This window comes from Equus asinus, chromosome 4 (assembly GCF_041296235.1).
Source record: "Equus asinus isolate D_3611 breed Donkey chromosome 4, EquAss-T2T_v2, whole genome shotgun sequence".
NCBI lineage: Eukaryota > Metazoa > Chordata > Mammalia > Perissodactyla > Equidae > Equus > Equus asinus.
The window spans coordinates 53,937,280-53,963,378 of record NC_091793.1 but is presented as its reverse complement, the minus strand read 5'-3'; the positions used below and the strand labels follow the sequence as shown (position 1 = coordinate 53,963,378).

The following is a 26,099-nucleotide window of genomic DNA, read 5'->3' as shown; positions in this document are numbered from 1 at the left end:
TGGTATTTTCTTCTAGCCTTTCTCCCAAATGTATTTTTCTTTGCCCTCACCAGTTTTATTGAAGTATAATTTACATACATGACCCATTTTAACTGTGCATTTTGATAGTCTTAGCAATTGTGTACAGTCATGTAACTACCACCACCACAATCAAGATACAGAACTTTCCATCATGCCAAGAAGTTCCCCCTGGCTCTTTGGCAGTCAATTGTTTCCTCCAGCTCCAGGAAACCACTGGTCTGGTTTCTATCACTGTAGTTTTACCAATTCTAAAATTTTTGTATATATGGCTTCACAGAATATGTAGTTTATTGTGTTTAACTTCTTTCATTTAGCAAAATGTTTTTTAGGTTTATCCACGTTGTTGTATCAACATTTCATGCCATTTTAACAATATTAAAAAATCTAATATATGAACATAGTGCATCTCTCCATGTACTTAAATCTTAATTTTCCTCAGCAATGTTTTGGAGTTTTTGGTGTACAGGTCTTAATTAATAAATAAATTTGGGGCCAGCGAGATGTGCAGCGGTTAAGTTTGCATGTTCTGCTTCGGTGGCCAGGGTTTGCTGGTTCGCTGGGGCAGACATGGCACTGCTTGGGAAGCCATGCTGTGGCAGGCATCCCACATATACAGTAGAGGAGGATGGGCACGGATGTTAGCTCAGGGCCAGTCTTCCTCAGCAAAAAGAAGATTGGTGGCAGATGTTAGCTCAGGGCTAATCTTCCTCAAACAAACAAAAAAAAATTCATTAAATTTATGCCTAAGTATTTTATGTTTCAGATACTATTATAATTGGTGTTTTTAAAAACTTCATTCTGCAAGGGTTCACTTCTACTGCATAGAAATACAAAGGACTTTTCTGCTTTGACCTTGTATCCTGCAACCTTACTAACTTCACGTATTCTAGTAGTTTTGGTCAATTTTTTTGCATATTCTTGAGGATTTTCTATATAGATCAGGTACGTATATGGTTTAACTTCTTCCTTTCTAACCTGCATGCTTCTTTCTTTAATTTGCCTGCTGCATTAGCTAGGACCTCTAATAACATTTTGTTCAGAAGTTGTGAGAATGAACATTCTTGCCTTGTTTCTGATCATAAGTAAAAATTATTGAATTTTCACCTTAAGAGTATGAAGTTGGCTGTATATTTTCCATACATAACTTTAATCTAGTCCTAGTCTGTTGAGAGCTTTTATCGTGAGTAGGTGTTGAATTTTGTGAAATGTCTTTTTTGCATCTATTAAAATGACACAGTTTCTTCTACTAACATGAATTACATTGGTTGGTTTTCAGATCATATACCAACCTTGTAGTCTTGAGATAAACCCCACTTGATCATGATATATATCCTTTTTATATATCCTCATATGTGTGTATTACCATTTATATATACTGATTTGCTAATAATTTAAGGATTTTTGCACGTATATTCGTGAGAAAGAGTGCTCTGTAGTTTTCGTGTAATGTTGATTTTGGGATTAGGGTAATGCTGGCCCCACAAAATGACTTGAGAAGTGTTTCCTCCTCTTCTATTTTCTGTAAGAAGTTGTATAGAATTGGCATTTCTTCCTTAAATGTTTAGAAGAACTCGAGACATCTGGGCCTGGAGCATATCTTTGAAGAAAGATTTTAAATTAGTAATTCAATTTCCTTCACTGATTTAAGGCTATTAAAATTTCTTGTTGCTTCTTGGGTCAGTTTTGGTAATTTGTGTTTTTCAAGGTATTTGCCTATTTCATCTAAGCTATCAAACTTATTGGCGTAAAATTGTCTATAAAATTTCTTCATCATCCTTTTAGTGTCTGTAGGATCAGCAATGATTCCACTCATTTATTCCTAATTTGTATTCCTTTTTCTTGATCAGTCTAAACTCTGGGATTCCCTGCTTTTCTGTATTGACTGTCTACTTTCTATACTATCTGCTCTTCAATATTTCCTTTCTTTTATTTACTTTGAATTTAATTAGCTTTTTTTATAATAGGGTAAAAAGTTCGATCACTGATTTGGATCTCTCTCCTTTTATAAAGTTATAAATTTCTCTCTAAGCACCATTTTGCTGCATCCCACAAATTTTGATATGTTGTATTTTCATTACTATTTAGTTCAAAATGTTTTCTAATTCCTCCTTTGGCTCATTAACTATTTAGTAGTGAGTTGTTTAATTTCCAAATATTTGGAGTTTCCTTTGATATCTTATTCTTTTTTTCTAGTTCTATTTCATTGAGGTTGCAGAACTCATGATTTTAGTCTTTGGAAATTTATGGAGAGTTGTTTAATGGTCAAACATATGGTCTATACTAGTGAAAAACACCATATATGTACTTGAAAATAATGTGTATTTTGTAATTGCTGACTGTGATGTTTTAGAAATGTCAATTAGGGTAAGGTGGTAGATATGTTCTTCAGGTCTTATATATCTTTGCTTATATTTCACCTAGTTGTCTTATTATTTGCTGAGGAGTGTTAATATCTACAACTATGATTTTGGAACTGTCTATATCTCCCTCATTAATTCTATTTTGCTTCATGTATTTTCAAGTTCTGTGATTAGGCATATAGACATTTATGATTATTATGCTTGTCTAACATACTAAACTTTTTACCATTATGAAACGCTTCTCTTTTTTTGTGTTAACCCATTGTAACTTAAAGTTTACTCTATTAATATAGACAATCATACTTGAACTTAATCTTTGCATAGTTTAGCTTTTAACATTTTCCATCTATTTACTGTCAAACTATTTGTGTCTTTAAATTTAAAGTGTGTTAGCCCTTGCTGTTTTATTAAATCTGACAATCTCTGTCTCTAAATTAGATTATTTTGGCTATTAACATGGATGTAATCATAATGAGTGAGTTTTCGTCTGCCGTTTTACTATGTATTTTCTATTTGTTCTGAGTTTTGTTCCTTGATCAAGCTTTCCTGCTACTTTTTAAAATAATCTGAATTTTCTCTTTCAGAATTTCAATATTTTTATTGGCTTTTTACCTGTCCTTCTTGGCATTATTTGATGTGTGCACACAATGTGCACATGTGTGGCACAAGTGCTCTAAGGTAGGGTTTCTCGACAGCAGCTTTCCTGACATCTTGGGCTAGACAATTCTTTGTTGTAGTGGGCTCTCCTAAGCATTGTAGGATCTTTAGCAGCCTCCCTGGCCTCTACCTACCAAATACACCAACTGTGAAAACCAAAATGTCTTCGAACATTGTCAAAGTCTCCTGGGAGGCAAAACTGCCCCTAAGTTGAGGACCACTGCTTTAGGGATCACAAACATTTATCTTTAAAATTCCACAGTCCACTTACAGTTAAATTATTCCACTTGTATAAAATGTAGAAACTTTGTAACTTGTAGGTCCATTCTCCTCTAAGCCTTTATGCTGTAGTTATATATGCTATATCTGTATATGTTATAAAACTCACAAGACAATGTTGAAATTTTTGTTTTGAACAGTAATATGTATTGTAAACAAACCGAGAGGAAAAAACAAGAAAAAAATGTCTTTGTATTTACCAGATATTTACCATTTCTGACAATCTGTCCATTTTAAGGATCTGAGTTTCTATCTGGTCCCCTTTATCTTTGGCCTAAAGAACTTTATCTAGCTTTCCTTGTAGTATGAGTCTTCTGGCAACAAATTCTTTTAGTTTTATTTTATCTGATAATGTCTACAGTCTTGAAGAATATTTTCACTGGATATAGAATTCTGGGTTGACAGCTATTTTCTTTCAACACTGCAGAGATGTTCTACTTTCTTGAGTTGTTCATAGATTCTAATAAGAAGTGGGTCATTGCAGAATCATTGTTTCCCCAAATGTATTAGATTGCTTTCTCTTAAGTTTTCAAGATTTCCCTTTGATGTTTGGCTTTCAATAGTTTGACTATGTTGTGTCATAGCTTAGCATCTTAATGTTTATGCTGCTTGGTGTGTTCTTTGGGCATCTTGAATATATAATATAATACCTTTCATTAAATTTGGAGAACTTTTAGCCATCACTTTTTAAACTCACTTTTTTCCTGTTTCATTTTCTCTCTCTTTCTGGGACTCCAATAACCCATGTATTAGAACATGTGATATAAGAGATCTGAGGCTCTATTCATTTTTAAAAATAATTTTTCTCTGTCCTTTCCACATTGGATAATTTCTATTGCTCTATTTACAAGGTCACTTACGCTGTCATTCCATTCTGCTGTAAAGTTCATTTCATGAATTTTTAATTTCAAATATTGAATTTTTCAGTTCTAGAATTTTTATTTGATTTTTAAAATATATTTCTACTTTTCCTGCTAAGCTGTCCTATTTCTTTTCATTCACTGTGACCATATTTTCTTCTATTTACTAAAGGGTACTTATAGCCACTTTAAAATCCTTGTGTGCTACTTCCAACACTATATCTTGGGGTTGGTCTTAGTTGATTTTCTTTTCCTTTGAGAATATGGTCTGTTTTCCTGGGTCTTTAAAGTTAGGTAATTTTGGATTTTATCCTAGACATTATAAATGTCAAGTTGTGGAGACTCTGTATTCTATTATTTTTTTCCACTGAGAATTGTTCCTTTGTTTTAGCAGGCAATTATTTGGTTGGACTTGAATTACAAACTTTGTTTTTGGGTGGCAGTTCTGTTCTGGATTTAGCCAGAGAAGTGGACAGAGAGAATTTGAGACTCCCCCTTTCTGGCTCTTTTCCTTTTGAGATCCCCGCTGTCTGTCCAGTGGCCATGCTTTCTCTTAATTTAGCATCTGGTTCCCCAGGCCAGAAAGACTGCAATGTTTCCACCAGTGCACCTGCTAACTGCACCTGACCTGAGGCTTAAAGCCCTGAAAACAGGGATTTATTCTTTTTCATTCCTGTTCTACGAGTGTGGACTTCCTGCAGAATTCGCCCACAACTGCTCTCTCTTCAGTGTCTTCAGGAAGCTGTTTTTTGTATTACGGCCAGATGCCTAGAGGAGAAGGATTGGTCTAGGAGGACCTTATTCAATCATTATTGTCCACATACATTCTTAATTCAGTGAAACTGCAGATTGTTTGTATCCAACTTTTTACGTGTATTAGTATATCATAAAATCATTTCTCTTGTATTATATAGTATTCATAACCATAATGGATCTTAAAATAACTGAATTTTCCCTTATTTTAAAGGAAATGCTTGCTCGTCATGGAAAAGTTGAAAAACCCAAAACAATTACCCATAATTCCATCATCCAGGGTAATCATAAAATCTTAACATAATTCCTTGCATCTTTTTTCCCTATGCATGAATGTATGCATGTTTTAAAGCAGAGCTGAGGGGCCAGCCCTGTGGCCAAGTGGTTAAGTCTGCGTGCTCCACTTCGGCGGCCCAGGGTTTCACCCGTTCGGATCCTGGGCACAGACAGGGCACTGCTCATCAGGCCATGCTGAGGCGGTGTCCCATACGCCACAACTAGAAGGACCTACAACTAAAAATATGCAACTGTGTACTGGGGGGATTTGGGAAGCAAAAGCAGACATAAAAAAAAAGAAGACTGGCAACAGTTGTTAGCTCAGCTGCCAATCTTAAAAAAAAAAAGCAGAGTTGACTCAGTGCATATATTATTTATACTCCACCTTCCACTTAACATTATATCATAAGCCATTTCAAATTTTAGTGTACATTAGAATTTCCTCAGGAGACTTTAAAAATGTATTCTTGAGCCCGGCAATTTTGATTTAGTAAGTCAAGACTGGAGTTCAGGATGCCAAAATTTTAACTAATACTAGAAGTGATACTGAAATTAGTAGTTCATGAATACCACCTGAAAAACCCAAACAGTTCTCCCAAATGATGATAAATTATTCAACCCAACTTAGCCACAGTGGCTAAGTACCTACATTTTATCTGTTCTACAGAATACTAGAAGCCATTTAAAAATAAGTGGTTCTTAGGGCATATAATAGTGGTACAAGAAAAGATGGATCAATAGATCAGAAAAGACAGCCCTTGAAATAGAAAAGAACACCATTAAAACCCGTGATAAATAAATCAGGTATTGGGAAAATTAATGGGCTTTTGGGAAAAGGAAGTTGTGATCTTGCTTCACTCTACCCATACTATATACACAGAAATAAATCCCAAGCAAGTTAAAGAGCAATGGAAGCATAAAAGTATGAGAACATGTAAGTGAATTATTGTGTAAGCTGAAGTGAGGTTTTCTAACACGACATCAAAAGCAAAAACCATCAAAGGAAAAATTGATATTTAACTACATTAAAATGTCAAGAAAGAGAGACTACTTGTTAAGAAGAATATACCCTGCCCAGATGTCTTTAAATTTAGCTTAATTTAGACTCAAGAAAATGAACTAATTCCTAGAACAATGTAAACTATCAAAACTCACCCAACAAGAAGTTTCTTTTGAGCAAGTCAGTAATCAAAGAAGAAATGAGGAAGTAATCAAAAAAGTGCCCCTACGAAGCCTGAATTTCATAAATTCTTTGAAATTATAAAGGAACAGATAGCTCTGATCTACACAAACTATACTACAACATAGAACAAAGAAGGCCAGCTGCTGAAGTAATCCCAGGAAGTGAGCTATGCACCGGGCACACAACAAAGACGCCGAGAAGGGTAGAGCATGCACTCATAAAAGGCATTCGCACTGGCCAGACCAGGGGCAGGGAGGGATTGAAGGTGCCGTGGGGAAGGATAACAAATATACGTAACCTTCAGAAGACAACATTCATGCTCTGAAAGAAGTAAGACATAAAACTAGGCAAAAAACCAGAACCCAAATCCAAACAAAAACATCAAGGGAAATAAAAGACATCTTAAAGAAAAATAAAGGCATACACCATGCTCCTGGGTCAAAAACTATTGTTATATTTCCCTGTCACAGACTTATCTGTCGTTCTCCACCCTCTCAGGAAAGTAGACCTTGGGTTTCTCTTGATGTATTTTATTTTTCCTATCTTACCATAATTTTTTCTCTCTCAGGTTTAAAATTCTTCAGTTGAAAGTTAATTCATTGATTTTTCTCCATATACAAGTTCATTAAAAAAAACAAAAGCACTTAACGTTATATATTTTCTACTGGTGTATAGTTTTGGCCTATGATTTGTTTGAATTGTTGCAGTTTTGAGATTAAGGTTTCCTACTGTAACTTTATTTCTCTATTTTCCCTTGCATTTATAACAGTTTTTATTAGTATGTTATTTGGTCTGAGGTTAAGGATCATTACTGACTGACCCCGGACCAAGTATTCTAACTGTACTTGGAATCTCTCTCTAGTCAAAGACTAAATAGAAAGATCAATCCCTCAGGTACCTTGAAGTGCTTAAAAAACCTTAGTAGAGCTAAAGGCAAAATAAATGCATCTAGCCACAGTGGGCAATCATTACTCTGTCTTTTGATATGTAGTGTTTGTGATGAATTTACATGTATGTAATACTTACATAAAATTATATACATACTTACATAAAATTATATACATATAAATACTTACATAAAATGAGTCATATTTCTATTTGTGAATGGGCAAAGAAAAACACTGTTAAAGAAAGGCCATTAATCAAATAAAGATGATACTTAAAATGACATAGGAATTTCTTGCTGAAAACAGCCCAAGACGTTGTCTATATAAAAGCTCACCAGAAAATACTACCTTTCGGAAAGGTGCAGACTGAGACGGGAAACTCACCATAGAACTTGGACTTAGCCAGGATACTACCACTAAGGCAGAAGCCATCCTTTCGGTTACTTACATAGAAGGCAGATATTGGTGGATGATGGGACACCTGTTGAACACAGAAAAACCATAAAATAGAATAACATAAGCATATTATTATGCTATTATCAAAAGTTTAAGTCTTAACAGTATATTCTAATAATGAATAAGAAGAAATGTTAGGTAAGTAGTAAAATTAAATATTGATGACTATAGAAACCACCCTCCTGGTGTTACAACCAGTAGGTGGGCTCCTCTTACACTGTACCAAAGTTAGTTTATGTGGAAGTGATAGTATGTCACTTCTGAAATTAGGTTATAAGGCAGCATCCATCTTGGTGTCTCTCTCTCTCAGAACCTTAGCTCTGAAAAGCCAGCTTCCATGTTGTGAACAACCCTATGGAGAGGCCCATGTGGTGAGGAACTAAGTCTTCTTGTCAAAAGCCAGGTGATGAGCTTGGAAGTGGAGCCTCCCAGCCCAGGTGAGCCTTCAGAGGACTAGAGAGCTAGCTGACATCTTGACTGCAACCTCTTGATAGACCCTGAGCCAAAACCACCCAGTTAAGAGCTCCCAAATCCCTGACCTTCACTGTCGGAGACGATACATGGGCATTGTTTTAAGCCATTAAGTTTTGGCAGTAATTTGTTATACAGCAATGGATAACTAATACAGTGGCTATCTTCATACAGATTACTGAACAGGCTGTAGGAAACTAACAAAAGCTTTGACAAACAGGTTAAGAATCTAGTATTTTCAATATATATACACATCTTATGTTTTCTGAAAAATGAGACAAAGCTAAAATCAATTAAACTCTTCTCAAGCGTCTCAATTTAGTGATGAATTACAATGAACTAAAATGCAAGACGGTATTATCATTAATTTTTTAAGAATTAATATAGATGAGTGGTTTCAATCTGAAATTGAATCTCTAGGGAAGAAGAAGGTTTTTCAAATAACACATTGTCTCCTCATCCTCCTTACACTCTAAGTGAGAACTATTAAATTAAGGAGTCATTGGTAGTGAGAGAGAATGTCATATTCCTCAGGTTTCTTAGGACTGCCGTTAAGACTGAGAATCATGAATATAGATGCATATGTTTAAATTATGAAAGAATAAAACTCAGAAATATTGTCTGATTGCCTACTATGTGTACAACAAAAGGAGAGGCATTATGGGGAGGGTATACCTTCAAGGAGCTAACAATTCAATTAGGGAAATAAATATTCTGTAAAAAGTTACACAATACAAGTGTTAAAGTAACATCATAATGGATAATCACAAAAAATAATACAGAAGATTGAGAAGGGAGAAATCACCAGGAGCTGCAGTCATCTGGATCATGAAAGATGAGTGGGTCAGAGTCTATTTAGATAAAAAATAGCTGGGCAGAAATACTTGGGTGGGAGAACTGAATTTAAAAATAATGAGGCAAAAGAAGGGCAATATCAGGTTACCTAATGGTGAACGCACAGGCCTGACTACTGTAGAGGGCTCAGAGAAGCATGTAACTTGACATAAATTTAGAAAGATATGGAGGACCTTGAATTCCAGACAAATGGGTGTAAATTTGATTTAGGAACTGGAGAACCACTCAAGAATTTTTGCCAAAAATACCCCTCAAATGGGACAGAAGCAGAAAAAATACTGATTTATTTTTGGTCCTACGGTTCCATGACAGTAACAGTAATACTTAGGAGTATGGTATTTATTAGTATTCAGTACTAAAGGTAAAATGTTTACCAAATGTTCACTATTAAAAAGGTTAATCAACAGTGAGTTTACTGAGTTAATATTTTCTATAAAAATAACCCAATAACTTCCAAAGTGGTCTTGTTTCTGTAACATGCATTTCTAATACCTGTTCAGCAATATAAAAGGTTTTGCTGTTTGTTCTGGGATGAATCCACAAACAACGGAAAGTCTCACCAAGTATAGGATTATAAGGTTTCTTCAGTCCCTAGTGAAAAACATACAAGTTTCAAATTACAAATACGTAAGATTCAAAATAGTGTAAACCAGTCAAGATGGGTTTAACTAACTGTATCATCTGGGAGCTATCCTTATAAAATTTCACAGTAGTGAGTGATAGGAAATAAAGGTGAATAACTTAAACCATAATACAGATCTAAACGACCAGGTATTTTGCAATTCTGCTAACTCAAAGAGGCCCTGCAATGCAATCCTTAATAAATAATCTAAAGATAACATGAAAAATAAAGAACTCATATAAGGCTAAAGAAAGCAAAACATAAATATTACCTTTGGCTTTTTATAGAATCCTGACAAATACCATTTCACAACTTTCTTCAAACGGAAATAAGGATTTTCCTCGAGAGCAGCCCTAAAAAACAAAATGGTATACATGAAAATTTTACAGAATATATCACAAATTCTCCCTCATATTTATCAAGTCAACAACTGAGTATTATATAGAATTGGAAAGCATAATTCATATTTAAAATAGATGGCAAAAACAACCACGTAAATCAGTTTGTAAGAATCATTTTTCATAATCTGGTGACTTTTCTCCCAATTATTCTTATTCTTTGACAAATGACCCAGGTCTTTGCTCAAGTAGTTTTGAAACTCTCCAAACCAAGGCTTCTCTCCTGGGGTTCTGCAGAACCACTTATGTTGCTGGGGGTCCTGTGAGAAACTGTGACTGATAAAAGTAAACACAGATTTTGAGATTCAAGCACTGCATGATGCCTAGCATTCGCAATGATGGGCAGTGGCCAAGCAGCTTCATTAACAATTTCATTGGAAGTCTTCAGTCCCGTATGTCAGGGAAGGACCATGCTCACTTGATTTAGTCTACTCTCAGCTGTTGATGTCAGTTAGAGGAGATCAACAATAACTGGTGAGCGCTGTAGTGCATGAGGGAGGACAATCTGCTGGTACTAGCCTTGCCCATGCAAAGTGCCTCCCTAAGTATAGGATCGTATGACTTTTTAGCCCCTAGTACAAAATAGAAGTTGCAAATCACAAATACAGAAGATTTAAAATAATTTAAACCAATCAGAAAGGTTTTAACCCAGGTTTAGCCTTCGACCTCCGCTATGTGCTCCCAATTGATTATCCATAGTGAACAAACTCTATCAATATAATCAAAGAATGATTTTAATTTTAAAGAAGAAATTTTTACAAGCCATGACTCACATGCCCCCTTGCCCCTCTGCTGCTGCTATAAACATTGCAAAACATCGACTGTGTACGTCAGAAGTGAATTCTACTGAGACGTTTTCATATATACATATTCTCCAAGAATTGTTATACATATATAAAACAACTTAACCATTTATTACTCCCCAGAGCATGTCTGAAGGGCCAGTGAGGTGTCTGTTGAAGATGAAATGTCAGAGGGAAGAGGCCAGGCCTAGGCTTACTGACAACTGTGCCAAGTGGAAAAGTTGTATTTTCAGGAGTAACGACTCTGATTGCTCTCTTCCTATCTTAGAGTGGAGCTTAAATTCTCTTACTATGCAATTTTGTTTAAAATTACATACACATAGAATACAGAGTTCAAAACTCAAAGCAATACAAAGAAGTAGACATGTCCTGCTATCGCCCCATCTCTCCATACTCTTCCTACTTACCTACTATAGGCAACTTTTTAAAGCTTTTTTTTATATAAACAGTTTTCTTTAAGCATAAAGAAGCAAATATGAATAGGTAGCCTTTTTCTTATAGAAAAAAAAAGGTAGCAAACTACATTCTTCTGTACCTTGCTTTTTTCGCACACTCAAATAATCCTGAAGATCCCTCCAAATCAGTTTATAGAGTTCTTCTTTATGTGTGCATGTATCACACATTATTTAACCAGTCAGCTGTGGCTGGACACCTGAGTTAGCTAATCTTTTTCTATTCCCCCCCCAGCTGCGACAATCTTGTATATATGTCATTCTGTAAATGTGTAGTTACATCTGTACGAGTTATTCCCAGAAGCAGGATTACTGGGTCAAAGGGCTGAACGCCTCTATCATTTTGGTAAACACCGGCAGCTTCCCTTCAAAGGCACTGTGCTAGTCCGGATCACCCAGCAGCACTGTACGAGTGCCAGCTGCCCCACACTGCCTTGGCAACAGTCTGTGGCCAGAAAAGTGCAATCTTTCAATTCGGGAAAATGAGCAGCTCTCAGGAAGATCTTACTGTGATTCACAGGAACGTGCCTCATATTCTGAAAGAAATGAATTTCTAGACCTATAAAAGAAAGAACTATAATAAATTATAAAGGAGAACTGGGGTATAAAAGCTTTTGGATTTTTGGTCAACGTGATGGATGAAAAATATACCTTATTATAGTTTGAATCTGCAATTTCCTTATTTTGAGTGAGGCTTACATGTTTAAGGACTGTTTCTATTTCTCCATTTTTCAATTGCCTGGTCATTTCCTCCACTCCTTTTCTATTAGGTTTTGAGCATTTTCATTCAATTTCTAAGGGCCCTTTTTATTCTAGGGAGATTAACACTTTGTTTATGACTTAATTTGCAAAATCGCCCAGTCTATCAATTATCCTTTTATTCAGCTTATGATTTTTTTTTGCAATGTTCATTAATGCAACTAATAGGCTAATGATGCAACTAATAAACTGAATACAGATATTGATGCAGAATCTAAAAATCAGGTCACAGGGCCAGAACTTAGTATCTTAGGAAACACTGTGCCTTGAAACTGCTGCTGGAATGGGGTGGGTAACAGGTGAAACTTGGAAAGGCATGCACAAAGTTGCCGGTTTTTACTGGTTCTCTAAGGAACTATTGGGAAAAAGGTGGACAGCTCCTCCTCATCTCCTTTATGCCTGCCTCCTTCAGAATTACACTCAGGATCAGCTGGCAGAAAGAAAAGCAAAGAGGAGAGTGGGGAATTTATGCCATGAGCCAGCAACTGGCAGGGTGTTCCAGTCGTGGTAAGCTGCACATGCGTCACAAGCATGCAGAGAAGATAAGCATAAACAAAAGCACGAGCCCCAGGATGGGACCCAAACGAGGACAAAGGTGAAGGAGAATGAAGAATGCCAACCCCTCTCCCTGGGGTAGGTCAGGGAACAGGTCAGGGAGCCACGACAGCAGCACTAGCTGGTGAGGAACAGAGCTGCTGTCCTCCTGGCAAGCTTGTGATCTCTCAGTTCAACTTCACGAATGGAAACATCAGAGCAACTTGTTAAACATGTTCCTTATTAAGGTCAACTACAGAAGTGGCAGAGGAGAGAGTGCCAGCTCATTAGGGCCTGATTTTGGTAAGGCACAACCTCTGAAGTTAGCACTCTGAAAACTTCTAAAATCATCAAGTGTGTTTTATTTTACGAAATGAGAATCCACTTAATCCACTTACTCAGATAGGAAATCTGCATGATAGTAGTAATCTGAAAGTTTATCCAAGAAAGAACGAGGCTCCAAAATAAATGTAGGCAGAACCACCCTGGAGAGGTCCATGCCAGGACGAACTTGTTTCAGCAGAGTCCAGATAAGGCTTTTGTTTTCTTCAGACACAGTTTCTGTTTGAGAAGCTTCACCTGCCTTTAGTAATTAACAAAAAATACTGAAACAGTATATTTATTTTAGACACATAGATATGTAGACAAGACAGCTAATGTTGAAAATATGAATTATCTATAGGAGTATTCTAAGTATTAAAATACATTAGGCAATAAATAAAGTCTATAGTTGTGAAATTTAGGTAAAAAGAGTAGTTGCAAGAAACATCAAAGTGAATGCTATATACAAAGAATTCATTATAAAAAACATTATCCTCTCTTATTTTATACCATATTTACTTCTATGCACTAGCAGTAACAAGAAAGTTATAAACTCATGTTTCCTTGTATTTACTTTGTACCTGGCAATGACATCAAGTAGTATCCTATTTCAAAGGCAAACCTGAAGAAAACGTAAACTTTAAATTTAATAGAATATATTGGTATTTGTGTGAGTATATGTGTTTAGCTGTTTATAAATCCTGATATATTCCATAGGTATGCAACTTTTAAAACAAAATAGGCATCATATAAATATTCTCTTTCACGAAAATGAGCAATAGGTCAAACAAGTATCTTCAATTTCATTTGAAAAGTCCCAAGAATTAGAAAACCAAAATCTCTGAAGATCACAAACTTTCACCTCTCCGAGTTCTTCATGGCTCTGTTCGGTGTAGGTGGTCTCCTTCAAAGGCTCCACAGGCTCAGGTTCGATATATGAGTCATCTTGCCTTTCTGATGTATCTGTGTCACTTTCTTCACTCTTCCCCATCACCTCATTGTCAGACTCATCATGCTCTTGATCATTTTCTTTATCGGATTTATCAGAATACATATCTTGGTCCTTAAAATGCTGTCGTTCAATTTCACTATCATTTAACCTTAAAGAAAAGAATTATTATGAGGAAGAATAAAGGAGGTTAAGAATATTTAATTTATAAATAAGAATGATATGTAACATTTATTAAGAATTTACTACGAGCCAGGCACTGGCCTAAGTTTTTTCATCGTGTAACTCATTTAACCTGCAAAATAATCCTGAGATAAGTAATATACTCTCACTTTCCAGGTTAGCAAATGGAGGCACTGAGAAATTAAATTAAAACCTTGGAAGTACTAAAAGATGACACTGAGCTCTTTGCCTTTCTACCACTTGAGGCAAAATTCCAAAAGCAAAATTTCAGACCACCTCTTGTTGATTTTAAAGTCTTGCAAACATCATCACTTGAATTCCACTCCCCATCCCTTACATCCAAACAGACTCTAAGTCTCAAAAGGAAGCTCCCATTCCCTCACCTCTGCAGCATCAACTCCTAGCCCGTCTTCTGTCACACAGCCAAATGAACAGGTTGACATGTTGATTCCACTTTTGTAAAGTCTGTTATACTGATCCTTTCCCTGACTCCCTAGCTGGATGTTATGTTCTCACCCTCTAAATTCTCCTGATCCCATATTACCCTCAGTCCCCTGTGGTTGTTTAGGTCATTATTATCTTCCCACTACTTCTAGCTGCCTGGCATTTCATAGGCTTCAAACAAAACAAAACATCTCTCCAGGATCACATAGCTAATATAAACTGTTGTACTGGATTCAAAATTAGGATTACATCTGATTCACCTCCCTATAGACAATTTGGTGAATCATACAGAAAACACCTATGGTTCTAATACAGAAAAGAGGCTCAAAAATTTTAATGAATAAATCTATGAAACAGATAAATTTTTAAGATTCCCAAGTAAGAGCATTTAAAGATTGCCTGGTAGTCAGTAAGAATAATGGACTGTTTATAACTGAGGAGCTTCGAGGAAAACATCTTGGGAAGAGGCCCTGACAAAAACCCCATCCCTATATCAGTTGCACCCCCCCAATGCTATCCCATTCAGGTTCCCATACTGGGAATTAAGATAAAGCTCCAGACTATAGATCTGCAAAGAAAGGATGTAAAAGGTCAGGTAACGGAGGTTTTAAAAGAGGGTAAAGAAAAAAGAGTCAAGCCAAATGACAGGAAGAAATGTTCAGCTCAGGTTACATGGAGGAGAGGAGAGGAGCAGCCTAACTCTGAGGAGAAGAACCTCAACGCTGATGGGAAGAGGCTGCAGAGCAGAAGCTGAGGGTTGGGGCAAGACAGGAAAAGCGGAAGTCTATTTTTCCTGCAAAGCAACAGAAGAGATCTTAACCTCAACAAACCTCTGAGTCTCCAACAGTGCTTCTGAGTTTCACTGGAGAAAAGTATTAACTACAATGACTACTTCAGGGAATAAAACCACAAACAGGATGCACTTTCAACTCAAAACACTTACAATGTAACAGGAGAATGCCACAAATACCAGGTAGACCAAGTCAAGTGCCAAAAAAAAAGTACTGTAAAACAGCAATAGAAGGACAGATTACATCTCATTTTTATGAAGCAGGAAAGGTGAAATCGGTCTTGAAGGAAACATGGGTTTATGACAGGAAAAAAGAGCAAGGAGGACTAGAAATCATTCTTGATGGAGGGAACACCACGCACAAAGACAAGGTAGATGGTTAGCACGGTTGTATTTGGGAAAGAACAAGTAATTTACATTAGCTGGAATCAAGGAAGTAACTTTCTACACCTTATCACAACAACGAAACAAATCTTAAACCAGGCCATCGGCTATATAATGGGAAGAAGTCAGCCAAGTTTCAATGCTAGATACACCAGAAAAATTCCAGGCCGGCCTACTAACCTAGTGAACAACACGGTCTCCAAAATAATCACCAAATTAGTGGCAATATCTACTTACTGGAAGTTGTCACCACTGTGGAGATTGTTAGCACGTAACAAGCCATACAAAGTCACGTGTGTGCTCTCTGATGAAATGCTCAGGTCATGTTCCTTTCCTTCTCTGATCATTGTACGTTTAAGAAGGCTAGAACACTTCAAAGCCAACTCCAAAGCGTCCATCCAGCACCTTCCTAGAAGAACACAGATTTATAAGCAGTATACCTCAAGAAACGATCCACACTAGCATTCATTTTAACTTAACACGGCTAACCTTTAAATGTATTATGATGTTTTTGAGAAACATGCACTGGAAAAGTTAATTTGAACATAAAATCTTACCAGGATTTCTCAATGCAATTTTTCAGTATAATAAGTGCTTTTTACATACTAAGCATCTAGAAACCACTGGCAAATGAACAGCACAGCAAGCACTAGAAACTACATCTAACTGAAAATAAATGTACCTTATTTTTAAAATCTTAGAACATTAACATGTAGTATAATTTGAAGGTACCAAAAGAGGTACATAAAATATACTGAAGGGGTTATGTTGCTACTATAAACAAACCATCTAAAATAATGTTTTGTTGTGGATAAAAGGTCTATCCTCAGGTTTAGCATCCATTCTACTTACATGTTTCAAAATTTTTAAGTCAGGAAAATGCTTATACAATACTGTCAGTAACTGCCATATTAATAGAAACATTAATAACTTTATTTTTTAAATTAAAATTTAGAACAGTATTAGCAGGAAAAAATTGTTAGTTGCTCCTAAACTCATACATGTTTGTTTCAAGATCTGCTGGAGATACCAGCCCAGTAAAACACTCTCATGACAAAAGCACATGCCTATAATATTTTAATTTTAAAAATAATCATCTGGTAAAAGTAAACTTTGGAAGTTTACAAGATTCCCTAGGCTAACCTAGCCTAAACTATAAGACATAAAAGTGAGAAAGAAATCCACTATGAACTCCTAAAGTTGTAAAGTTACCTTGCTTTCATGTAACTAAGGCTCCATATTTGCTAGAGAAACTAAGTATCAAGTTATTAAGTAAAGAACAGAAGTTTGTACTTGAATGTCTTATGTAAAAAAACCTCAACCAGTGTACATGTGTCTTGTAAGGGTTAATATTTGGTGATAAAATACAAATAGTATTAAACGTACCTCTACAATGATAAAACAATGAGTTACCACAGAGAACACTAACCAAGTCAAAAAGGTGTTCATGTGTCAACCGAGGATGACGAAGAAAACTCCAGAGTGCTAATTTACCATTCATGATACAATGCTTCCTTCCCATCAGATTTCACTGTTTGTTGACCAAGTTAATTATATTTAGTGTTCTAAGCAAGTTGTGATTACCATACCTCTGCTGCAAATACCACACTAAAGACAGATGTTCCCAAAGGAAAATACACAGTGGTATATAAAATAAATCCTTAAAAATGCAGAGCAAAATGGGGCCGGCCCTGTGGTGTAGTGGTTAGGTTTGGCACCCTCCAGTTTGGTGCCCCAGGTTTGCAGGTTCCGATCCCAGGCGCAGACCTACTCCACTCATCAGCCGTGCTGTGGCAGTGACCCACATACAAACAAGAGGAAGACTGGCATAGATGTTAGCTCAGGGCAAATCTTCCTCAAGCAAAAAAACCAGGAAGATTGGCAACAGATGTTACCTCAGGGTGAAACTTCCTCAGCAAAAAAAAAAGCTAAAAATTTTTTTTAAAAAAAAAGGAGCAAAAATCCAATCCATCAAAATCTGTATTTACCATCTGACTCTGAAGTAGCTCGGATGATCAAATAACTGCTGGGTAAGGGCTGGGTTATGGATCCAACTGCTTCACCCTTTGGACCCTTAAAGGCAAAATAAACAAGATAAATGGTGTACAGTATTGTGAGATCTCAACTTTATATTATCCATTATTATCTGTAAAATTTAAGTTAGGCATGGATTATAATTTAAAAGGAAACAAAGCTTGAATTTCATGCTTCATGAGAAAGCAAATGTTAAGTATTAAGGAAAGTTTTCCTCTTCCAACAAATATACCTCCTTACCAGAAAGTTGAACAACTTATGGTTATAAAATATTATTTCTGCATATTGTTCACATATTGAAGAGAAACCTAAAATTTACCATACTAGACCAAATTTTAATTTAACAGAGAATTTCCATTCCTCAGATACTACTAGATAAGAAATACTAAATTTCTAGAAGCCTAAAGAAGCAGCTGGAAATACAGTTATAATTTATAAGAAAAAGAAAAATGAATTTTGACTAGGTCTAGGGAAAAATACCTCCATTTTATAACTGATAATCTTGTTTATAAATACCAATTATAAAAGCTAATTTCATTTTTCCAGAAACAAGAAACAAAGAGGAATTTTGTTGTTATTGGTGGTGATTGGGGTTGTTTTAGAGCACACAACACCAAGAACTCTACAGTAACGGGTATCAACCAAGGCTAATCTTAGGTGGACTCAGTTCTTATCTGGAAAGAAAACCTGAGGATTGAATTTATAGTGTAATTTTGATAGAAAAAGCATAAATTTTTAAGTTGTTAGATCAAAGAATAAAACGGATTTTAAAAAGCATAAACATTAGGAAGTAAAGATGCAGATTCAAAATCAAAAACACAGAAACAATACGATTTTAACAAGTCCCATCATATCCCTTGGGTATTTTCACATAGCTTTATAAGTTATGGGCCAGTTCCAAGAACCAGTATAGAGCAGGACCTTGAGTCAGGCTGCCTAAGTTCCAATCTTGGCTCCACGCTAGAAAAATTACTTAAGTAACCTCGTTAGGCCTCAACCTCTTTATCTGGGTAATGAGGGTAAACTGTATGCTCCTAATAGGTATGAGAATTAAATAAAGATTACTCCATGTAAAAATGCTCAAAAGAGTCCTTTACACCAATTAAGAACTCATAAACATTACTATTTCCTAATTACAGACACTGACTTTGAAGCTAATCTAAACAATGTCCTAAGTGGGTTTTGCTTGTGGAGAATATTCTGATGTTCATATAATTGTACAAATTTCCCTTCCACCAATATTTGGAATTAAATAAATTTGACATTAAAAATGTTTAATGTTTAAAAATTCATTATAATTCTTACAATTCCTAAGAGTAGTAGTAAAGAATAAACATTGTACATAAAATGTTTTGAAAGTAACTTTTTTTCACTTGAGAATCACATGATATATAAATATAAGAGGTTCTATGGGTTAAATTCCTTCCCCTGTGGGAAGTACCTAATCCTAAGAATGGAACTAACCCTGTAATCCTAAATTTATTCCTGCTACAACTCCAGACTATGGAAATAAAGGTAAAAAGTCCAGGTCTTTTCCTAGGTGTATGTATATTGCCTAATTAAGCAATATTAAAAAAATCAAAAAGCTGAAGCTACTTTTAGTTAGCCCTAATCTCAATTAGGTTGTTTTCCTTAAATAAGTAGCTCTAAAACCTTTATTTGAGTGTAATTGACCTTCTTAGAAACTAAAACAATGATCGCTTTGTAAAAACTTAAACTCATTTATTGAGTTAGCGTGTACTATACTGCATGTCTACTGTTTGTAGAATTCCTTGGTGATTAAACAAATAAGGTATTTCTATTTTCCTGATTAAGTTTATGCTTTTACAACACAGGAGTGACCACAGTAATGTTTTTAGAAAGCATTAGAGCTCCATCTTCAAAGACAGCTGCCGTCTTAAGAGTAAGTGGGACTGCTTCTGTTTACAGGTTTCTTACCATATACTTATATCACCGCAGGAAAGACCACAAAAACAAATGGTAGCTTCCATTCTAAGGGATCTTACAATTTTGATACAGAGAAAAGCACTGACAGTAAACATGATGCAATATTACAAACAAAGTGCAAATTAAAAAAGAAAACAGTACAAACTGAATCCCCACAGACAAGAGATAAGAAGGTACAATGTAAATTTGAGAAACATTTTTGGAGAAATTTTTAAGTTAGATCTTAAAGGTAAATAATCCCTTCTGGTGTACATTTCATTGTGGGTAGACACAGACAGGAATGATGTGCTTGAAAATGGAAACAAACTTATAAGCCCCGGCAGAGGACAGCAACCATTAGATTAATCTATTTATCTCACTTCCACTCATAGATTGTCATCTTTACCTTACCTATGTAACAAGTGCTTACTTACCTTCACTGCCCAAATAGATTGCTCCAAAGGATGAAAAAGTTTGAAACAAAAGCCATCCTTTTTTGATGGACGCTCAATGATTTCACAGGCATTCAGAAGGACTGTTCCTACCCACTGACCATTTTTTTGGGTTTTATAGATCAGTAGCACCCCAGGTTTCAACACACACCACAACTTGGTCCAGCTCTTTAGAGTACCACGAATCTACAGAAAGATAAGTTTATTTAAGAAATAAAGCTGTTTTCTTCCTTCTGCTCTATGAGATACAAATCTCGTAATGGCAAATAGGATGTTTTAATCTACAATTTCCATAAAATGTAGCTTTAGATTCAGTATATAGTTTTTAAAAAGCCATTAAATGGCAAGCACTGCAAATAAACACAAAAATAGCATGGCTCCTGCTTTTGAGGAACTTAAAAATTCTAGTGAGAGCCTGGGTCAACAGTTTCAAAATAACGTACTAAGTAGAATGGCTTTCCTAACCTTCTGGACCAGGTCAGGGTCCTTAAAATATACTTTCCCAGTACCGAGATTCTCTTCTTCTTGGCATCTGTCACAGCTGTAACTTTACTTGAGTGAATATAAGATTATTCTACCTTTTAAGACTTTTCCCCCTTACTGCTACATCAACAGTGCTGAGAACACTGTCAGCACGCACCAGGCATTCCCTAAATATTCGGTGGGTGGTAGGAAGAGGGAAGAACGTCCTTCCAGCCCCAAACATTACCCTCTCTAATTACTTTGTTCTTAGTAATCACATAAAGTGTGCCATACAAATTTCTTGGGGGAAATTTTAAAACACAATTTACATGAATCTCTCTTTAGTCCATAAAATGTTCCTCATCCTAGGATTTAATGCTATCTCAACAATAAGTCTATAACGAGTTTTTCCTATCAATTTCTATTTCTGTAATCCATTAAAAGTATTTCTATGAAAAATCACTGAATTTACAATGCTGAAAAGTCATATAATATTTAGATTAAAAACTAAGAATTATCTTCACTTTTATTTAATATAAAACATCTCTTGTCTTAATGCACTTACCTAAATTATGAAATAAATATAGGGCCCCCAAACCCCCCAAATAGGCATACCACAGAAACTCCAAACAAGAAAAATTTAGAAAGAGGGAGTTTGGAGCCAGGCATGAAGAAAAGGGAAAATCTTTAAGAAAAAGTATGTATATTTAAAAGAGATGGAAAGACAAGAGAAGTGAAAGGAACAGTTAACTTGAGATATTCTGAATCTTGGAGATGTGACAGCAGAACGTGGATAGCAAATTATCAGAATGAAGGTAAGGTTTACAAAGTCAGCCAGGGGAGGTGTTGGAACTTTGGGGGCGTTGGTTGGGGAAACCCAATGTCAAAGACAAGAGCAGGTTTAGCTCTGAAAAACTCAGGTGAGATCTGGAGCTTACAGACTTCTAAGTAGAGCCAAAATGAGTCAGAGGTATTTTCAGCACAACATTGAAGAAGACCCCAGATTACCCGAACTATCAGGGAAACTGTCACTAGACCCCATTTTAGAAAGAGAATTCATGACAGATCTCATAAGGATTTTAGGTTGGAGGTTGTACCAACTCTTTGGGAAAGTGGACAGACTTCAGCGCTGGGGTGATTTTCAGGTGGATGCCAGGTACTGAAACTTCTTGGGCCTCAGGGTCTTAGAGGGTCATTCTTAAAGTTAGCAGTAGTCTGAAAGATTCCTACCAAATATCCTTCAGATAAGAATGAGAAAGAGGACAGAGTGACTGGGATGATAGAAAAGGAAATAAAAATAAGTGGGGATAACCAGAGGCCAGAAGAATAAGGTATGGAAACAGCCATATGGATGTCTTACTGAAAATTAATCCTTTTCAAATGATAACTTTCATATTAACTTTGTGTCATATCTTCTCAATAATGCATATACCAAGTCTACTATAATAATAAATAATTTGAATAGCAAAATATTTCTTCACAGCATATTGATTAAACTATATAATGTCATACAAATCAAAAAGCCTTTTTAAAAGAACTGCTATCCATATTTGATGTTATTGTCAAGAGAGACACTAAGATTCCTTCTCCCCATTAAGACTGGAATGTAGAACCTTTGGATACAATTAATAGTTTGTCAGTAAACACCAATCATCCTTGGAGTTGTTTTCATCTTGCAGGCTGTAGGTGTCCTCTGGGCTTTCCTATTCTAGTAGGTAGACACCCAGCAATGTGAAGTCAAAATTCAACACAAACTGACCTTCAACCAATCAGCCATAACAATAACAGAAGGATCTGTGATTGTACTGAGTAATTCCTTTGTGGCTCTTTTCTTTTCTTCTCGGTAATTTTTCTTTTGCACCTATTTTAGAAAAATAATAGAAAAATTTAAAATTCATTAGAAATGGGAAATTCCTTCTCAATTTTTTAGCTCTGTAGACTACAGAGTGTAAAATTCTAAGTCTTTTTCAGAATTCAAGCATGTTAGGGTAAAAGAACTATTTTTTGTTGTTTTTTAGAGCTGGGAGGAATTTTCAGAGAAATAAGGTTAGAATCTAGTTTTTCTGATTACTAGTCCAGTTTTCTGCATCTTTTTAAAGGATTTTACCTTTTTAAAATTATGTGATAATACATGAGGTAAAATTTCAAACAACACAAAATAAAGCTAAAAGCCGTCTTTAGTATACCCTATCCTATTCCAATCCCCAGAATTGATCAATGTTAGTTAGCCTTCTCGAAAACACTATCTTTGCAGGACTTTTCTATGCACACAACCTACAGAAATATACTGCTTTTGTGTTTTTGTTTTATTAAACACATTTTTAAAGTGTTCACCCATTCAATATTTTTTGGAGCGTTTCCATGTCAACCTCCTTCTTTTAACAGCTACACAGGATTCAGAGTATGAATAAAATAACAAGAGCTAGCATTTACTGGGAACATTCTGTGCACCAGTCACTGCTCTAAGCACTTTACATGTATTAACCTCATTTAATCTTCACCATAACTTTCAGAAGTGTGACTATTATTATCCTATTTTACAGAGAAGAAAACCGAGGCACAGAGAGTAATTTGCCCAGGATCACACAGCTAGAAAGTCATGGAAGCAGGATTCAAGCAGAGGCAGACAGCTCAAAAAGACATGAGCTTAACCACCAGCTAAGCTTCTGTACTGCTTCTACAGTTCTTCTTAATACGTTCTCTTCCTGATGGAAATCTACTCTGTTATCAGCTTTTTCATATTACAAACAAGGCCACAATTGCTTACAACTGGCAATTTTGCTCTCTTTCCTGATACTAATATGTAAGATATAAATAATTAAGAAAGCATGATGAACTTAATTGACTCAAAACATCAAATTTTACCTTCATAAGTCACTCTGAAGATAATCTGGGAAAGCAGCAGTGGATTAATGTAGTCTTATTATTGCTTTCTTGTTATTAGACAGATGGGAGAAGAGTGGTAATAATCTATCAGTGATATATATTTTTTAACTATAACACAAAATCTTCCTAGCTGCATTTAATGGTAAAGAGACTTTTAATTTTAATAATTCTATAGCTAAAAAACTGGAGACTTTTGGTCTTTATTAATATACATATCTGAATTAACAGTTAATTTAATATGGGATTGCAAATGCAAATGCATACAGGATCAGATAAGAAAAAAAGGGGGTAAAATAGACTACACAGGGATCAGCTGGAAAGCTTGTGTTCCTTAAGCTCCAGGATCTATGGCCATTGTAGAAGGCAGGCCCAATATTGCATATTTCTAAAGAGAAGAAAGAAATTTGATTTGTTAGCTCAAATTTTTAAAACACTGTGTAGGCCAAACAAAATATGTCTACCTGTGGGCCAATTCAGCCCAAGACCTAGCAGTCAGTAAACTCTAGTTTCAAAAGACACCAGAGCTTCCCACCAAGTGTTCTGCAACACAGCGATGCGCCTGACTCTGGTACGATGTGCAGAGATACCCAGTCCTCGTCCTCAGAGGCCAGGTGAGGCCTGAAGCAGCGCTGGGCGAGCCAGGAGATAGCCTTTTAAGGTGACTCCAGTGCGACAGACAAACAGTAACATTTTTTATGTGTGCCTGTCTGGGTATTTTTTTTCTTCTTTTAGGAAGACACATACAGATCTTCCTTAACTTACAGTGGGGGTTATATCCAGATAAACCCATCATAAGTTGAAAATATCACAACTCAAAAATGCATTAATACACCTAACCTACCGAATATCATAGCTTGGCATAGCCTACCTTAAATGTGCTTGGAACACTTACATCAGCCTATAGTTGGGCAAAATCATTTAACACAAAGCCTATTTTCTAATAAAGTGTTGAAAATCTCATGTATTTATTGAACACTGTACTGCAAGTAACAAACAGAATGGCTGTCTAGGTACAAATGTTCTAAGTGCATCAGTTGTTTGCCCTTGTGATCGTGGGGCTGACTGGGAGCTGTGGCGGCCACTGCCACTGCCCAGCATCACGAGCGAGCATCATACAGCATGCTGTTAGCCTGGGGAAAGATCAAAACTCAAAGTATGGTTTCCAGTGAACGTGTATTGCTTTTGCACCATCGTAAAGTCAAAAAATCCTAAGTCTAACCATTGTGAGTTGTGGACTGTCTGTATTTATTTATTTTATTAGGCTACTTTCACAAGCATATGCAAAGCATAATGTTAGTTATGAAATAAATGTGGAAACTAACCTTGAGAGATTCTTTTTTTGTGAGCTTGCTGGAAGTTGAACTATCCTTCTCCGAGCCATTATAAAGTTTAGATTCAGACTGAAAGCACATAAAAATGAACAAAAGAGAAATAATAATTAAAACCTTCACTTATTCTACACATATGGCATATACAGATCAATGTTAAGGCTACGTGTCTGACATTCTTCCCATTTACTGCTGTAATTTAAGCAAATGCCAATTTTCAAATACCGATTTTCCCTAAAGTACAGCATTTGGGTTTAAAAACGAATCCACAGTAAACACACAAAAACAAAAATAAAAACTAACAAATTAATCTACAATGTGAGGTTATATAAAATCATGTGTAAATTTTTGCATTCTATTTTCCAGGATACTTCTAAGAAATGTATACCATTATTTAGTTATGCTTAGGACAAAAGTATCCAAAGCAACGTTATTTTGTAACAGGTGAAATAGTCTAAATAAAAAAACCAAACCCTGTGCATTCTAATAAATTGCTGCATACACTGCCTTGTTGCTACTCCTTCTCCAAGGGAAGAAATATACACATCTTCAGATTAAATAGTATTCAGATTAGATAGTATTAAAACACCATCTAATTTGTACAGTGTTCAAAAACTAATATTCCTAGTACCTACTACTTCCTACCTATCCAGTGCCCCTAAATTATCATTAATGCCTTAAATGTGTTTCTGGACTTTGCTTATACCTCATATTTTCATTTGATCTTCATAAGAACCTTGAAAAACAGGCATAACAAGTCGTTTTACCTGCATTTTACAAATCCTGAGAGGAAGGCTGGGGGAAGGATGATTTTCCAAACAACGATATAGCAGGAATCTGAACCTTGGTCTCCTAACTCGGCACTCCTTTAAGGACACTACACTCTTTCACCAGAGCAGAAGAGCATACAACTAAAAGCTGCTTCTATAAACCTGGAACAGTGAAATTAAACATTCCTTCAATGTCCTATGATTTTCAATTTTGCCGATTGTTAGACACGGGAGAAGGTACTTAAGTTCTTAGCATTACTCCTAGTGCCAAGAAAGTATATGGGGGCTTAATCCAAATGGTGGCTTTCAAATGCTGAATGGCCAGATCTGCATAATATCACTAGACGTGATTAAGGATAAAAAGCTTTGGGTATAAACTCCCTCACTCAATTTTAAGACCCATGAGGGCAGGAACCATGTTTATTCACCAATGATACCCAGCTATCACCTGGGGAAAAGGAAGGGCTCAATAAATATCTGAGGAATTAATAGAACAAAAATGAAACTAATATCTGCAGCTCATTTTTCTCATCTCTCCTAAAAA

At 35.8% G+C, this 26,099-nt stretch overlaps 1 protein-coding gene across 26 annotated transcripts in view; it reads right to left on the bottom strand.

The window, feature by feature from the left end:
- The window catches only part of OSBPL8 (oxysterol binding protein like 8), a 191,912-nt gene that overhangs the window by 29,386 nt on the left and 136,427 nt on the right, over positions 1-26,099 (bottom strand). For 18 of the 26 annotated variants that reach the window (XM_070507289.1, XM_070507283.1, XM_070507285.1 and 15 more), the window contains 10 exons: positions 24,780-24,857; positions 22,331-22,432; positions 20,092-20,295; positions 17,686-17,770; positions 15,935-16,106; positions 13,810-14,047; positions 13,025-13,209; positions 9,952-10,033; positions 9,551-9,649; positions 7,661-7,757 (listed from right to left, as the gene is read on the bottom strand). In XM_070507289.1, coding sequence (XP_070363390.1) covers positions 7,661-7,757; positions 9,551-9,649; positions 9,952-10,033; positions 13,025-13,209; positions 13,810-14,047; positions 15,935-16,106; positions 17,686-17,770; positions 20,092-20,295; positions 22,331-22,432; positions 24,780-24,857 — 1,342 coding nt within the window. Of the gene's footprint in view, positions 1-7,660; positions 7,758-9,550; positions 9,650-9,951; positions 10,034-13,024; positions 13,210-13,809; positions 14,048-15,934; positions 16,107-17,685; positions 17,771-20,091; positions 20,296-22,330; positions 22,433-24,779; positions 24,858-25,552; positions 25,718-26,099 lie in introns of all 26 variants that reach the window. The other 8 variants (XM_070507294.1, XM_070507299.1, XM_070507295.1 and 5 more) reach the window with 1 other exon arrangement.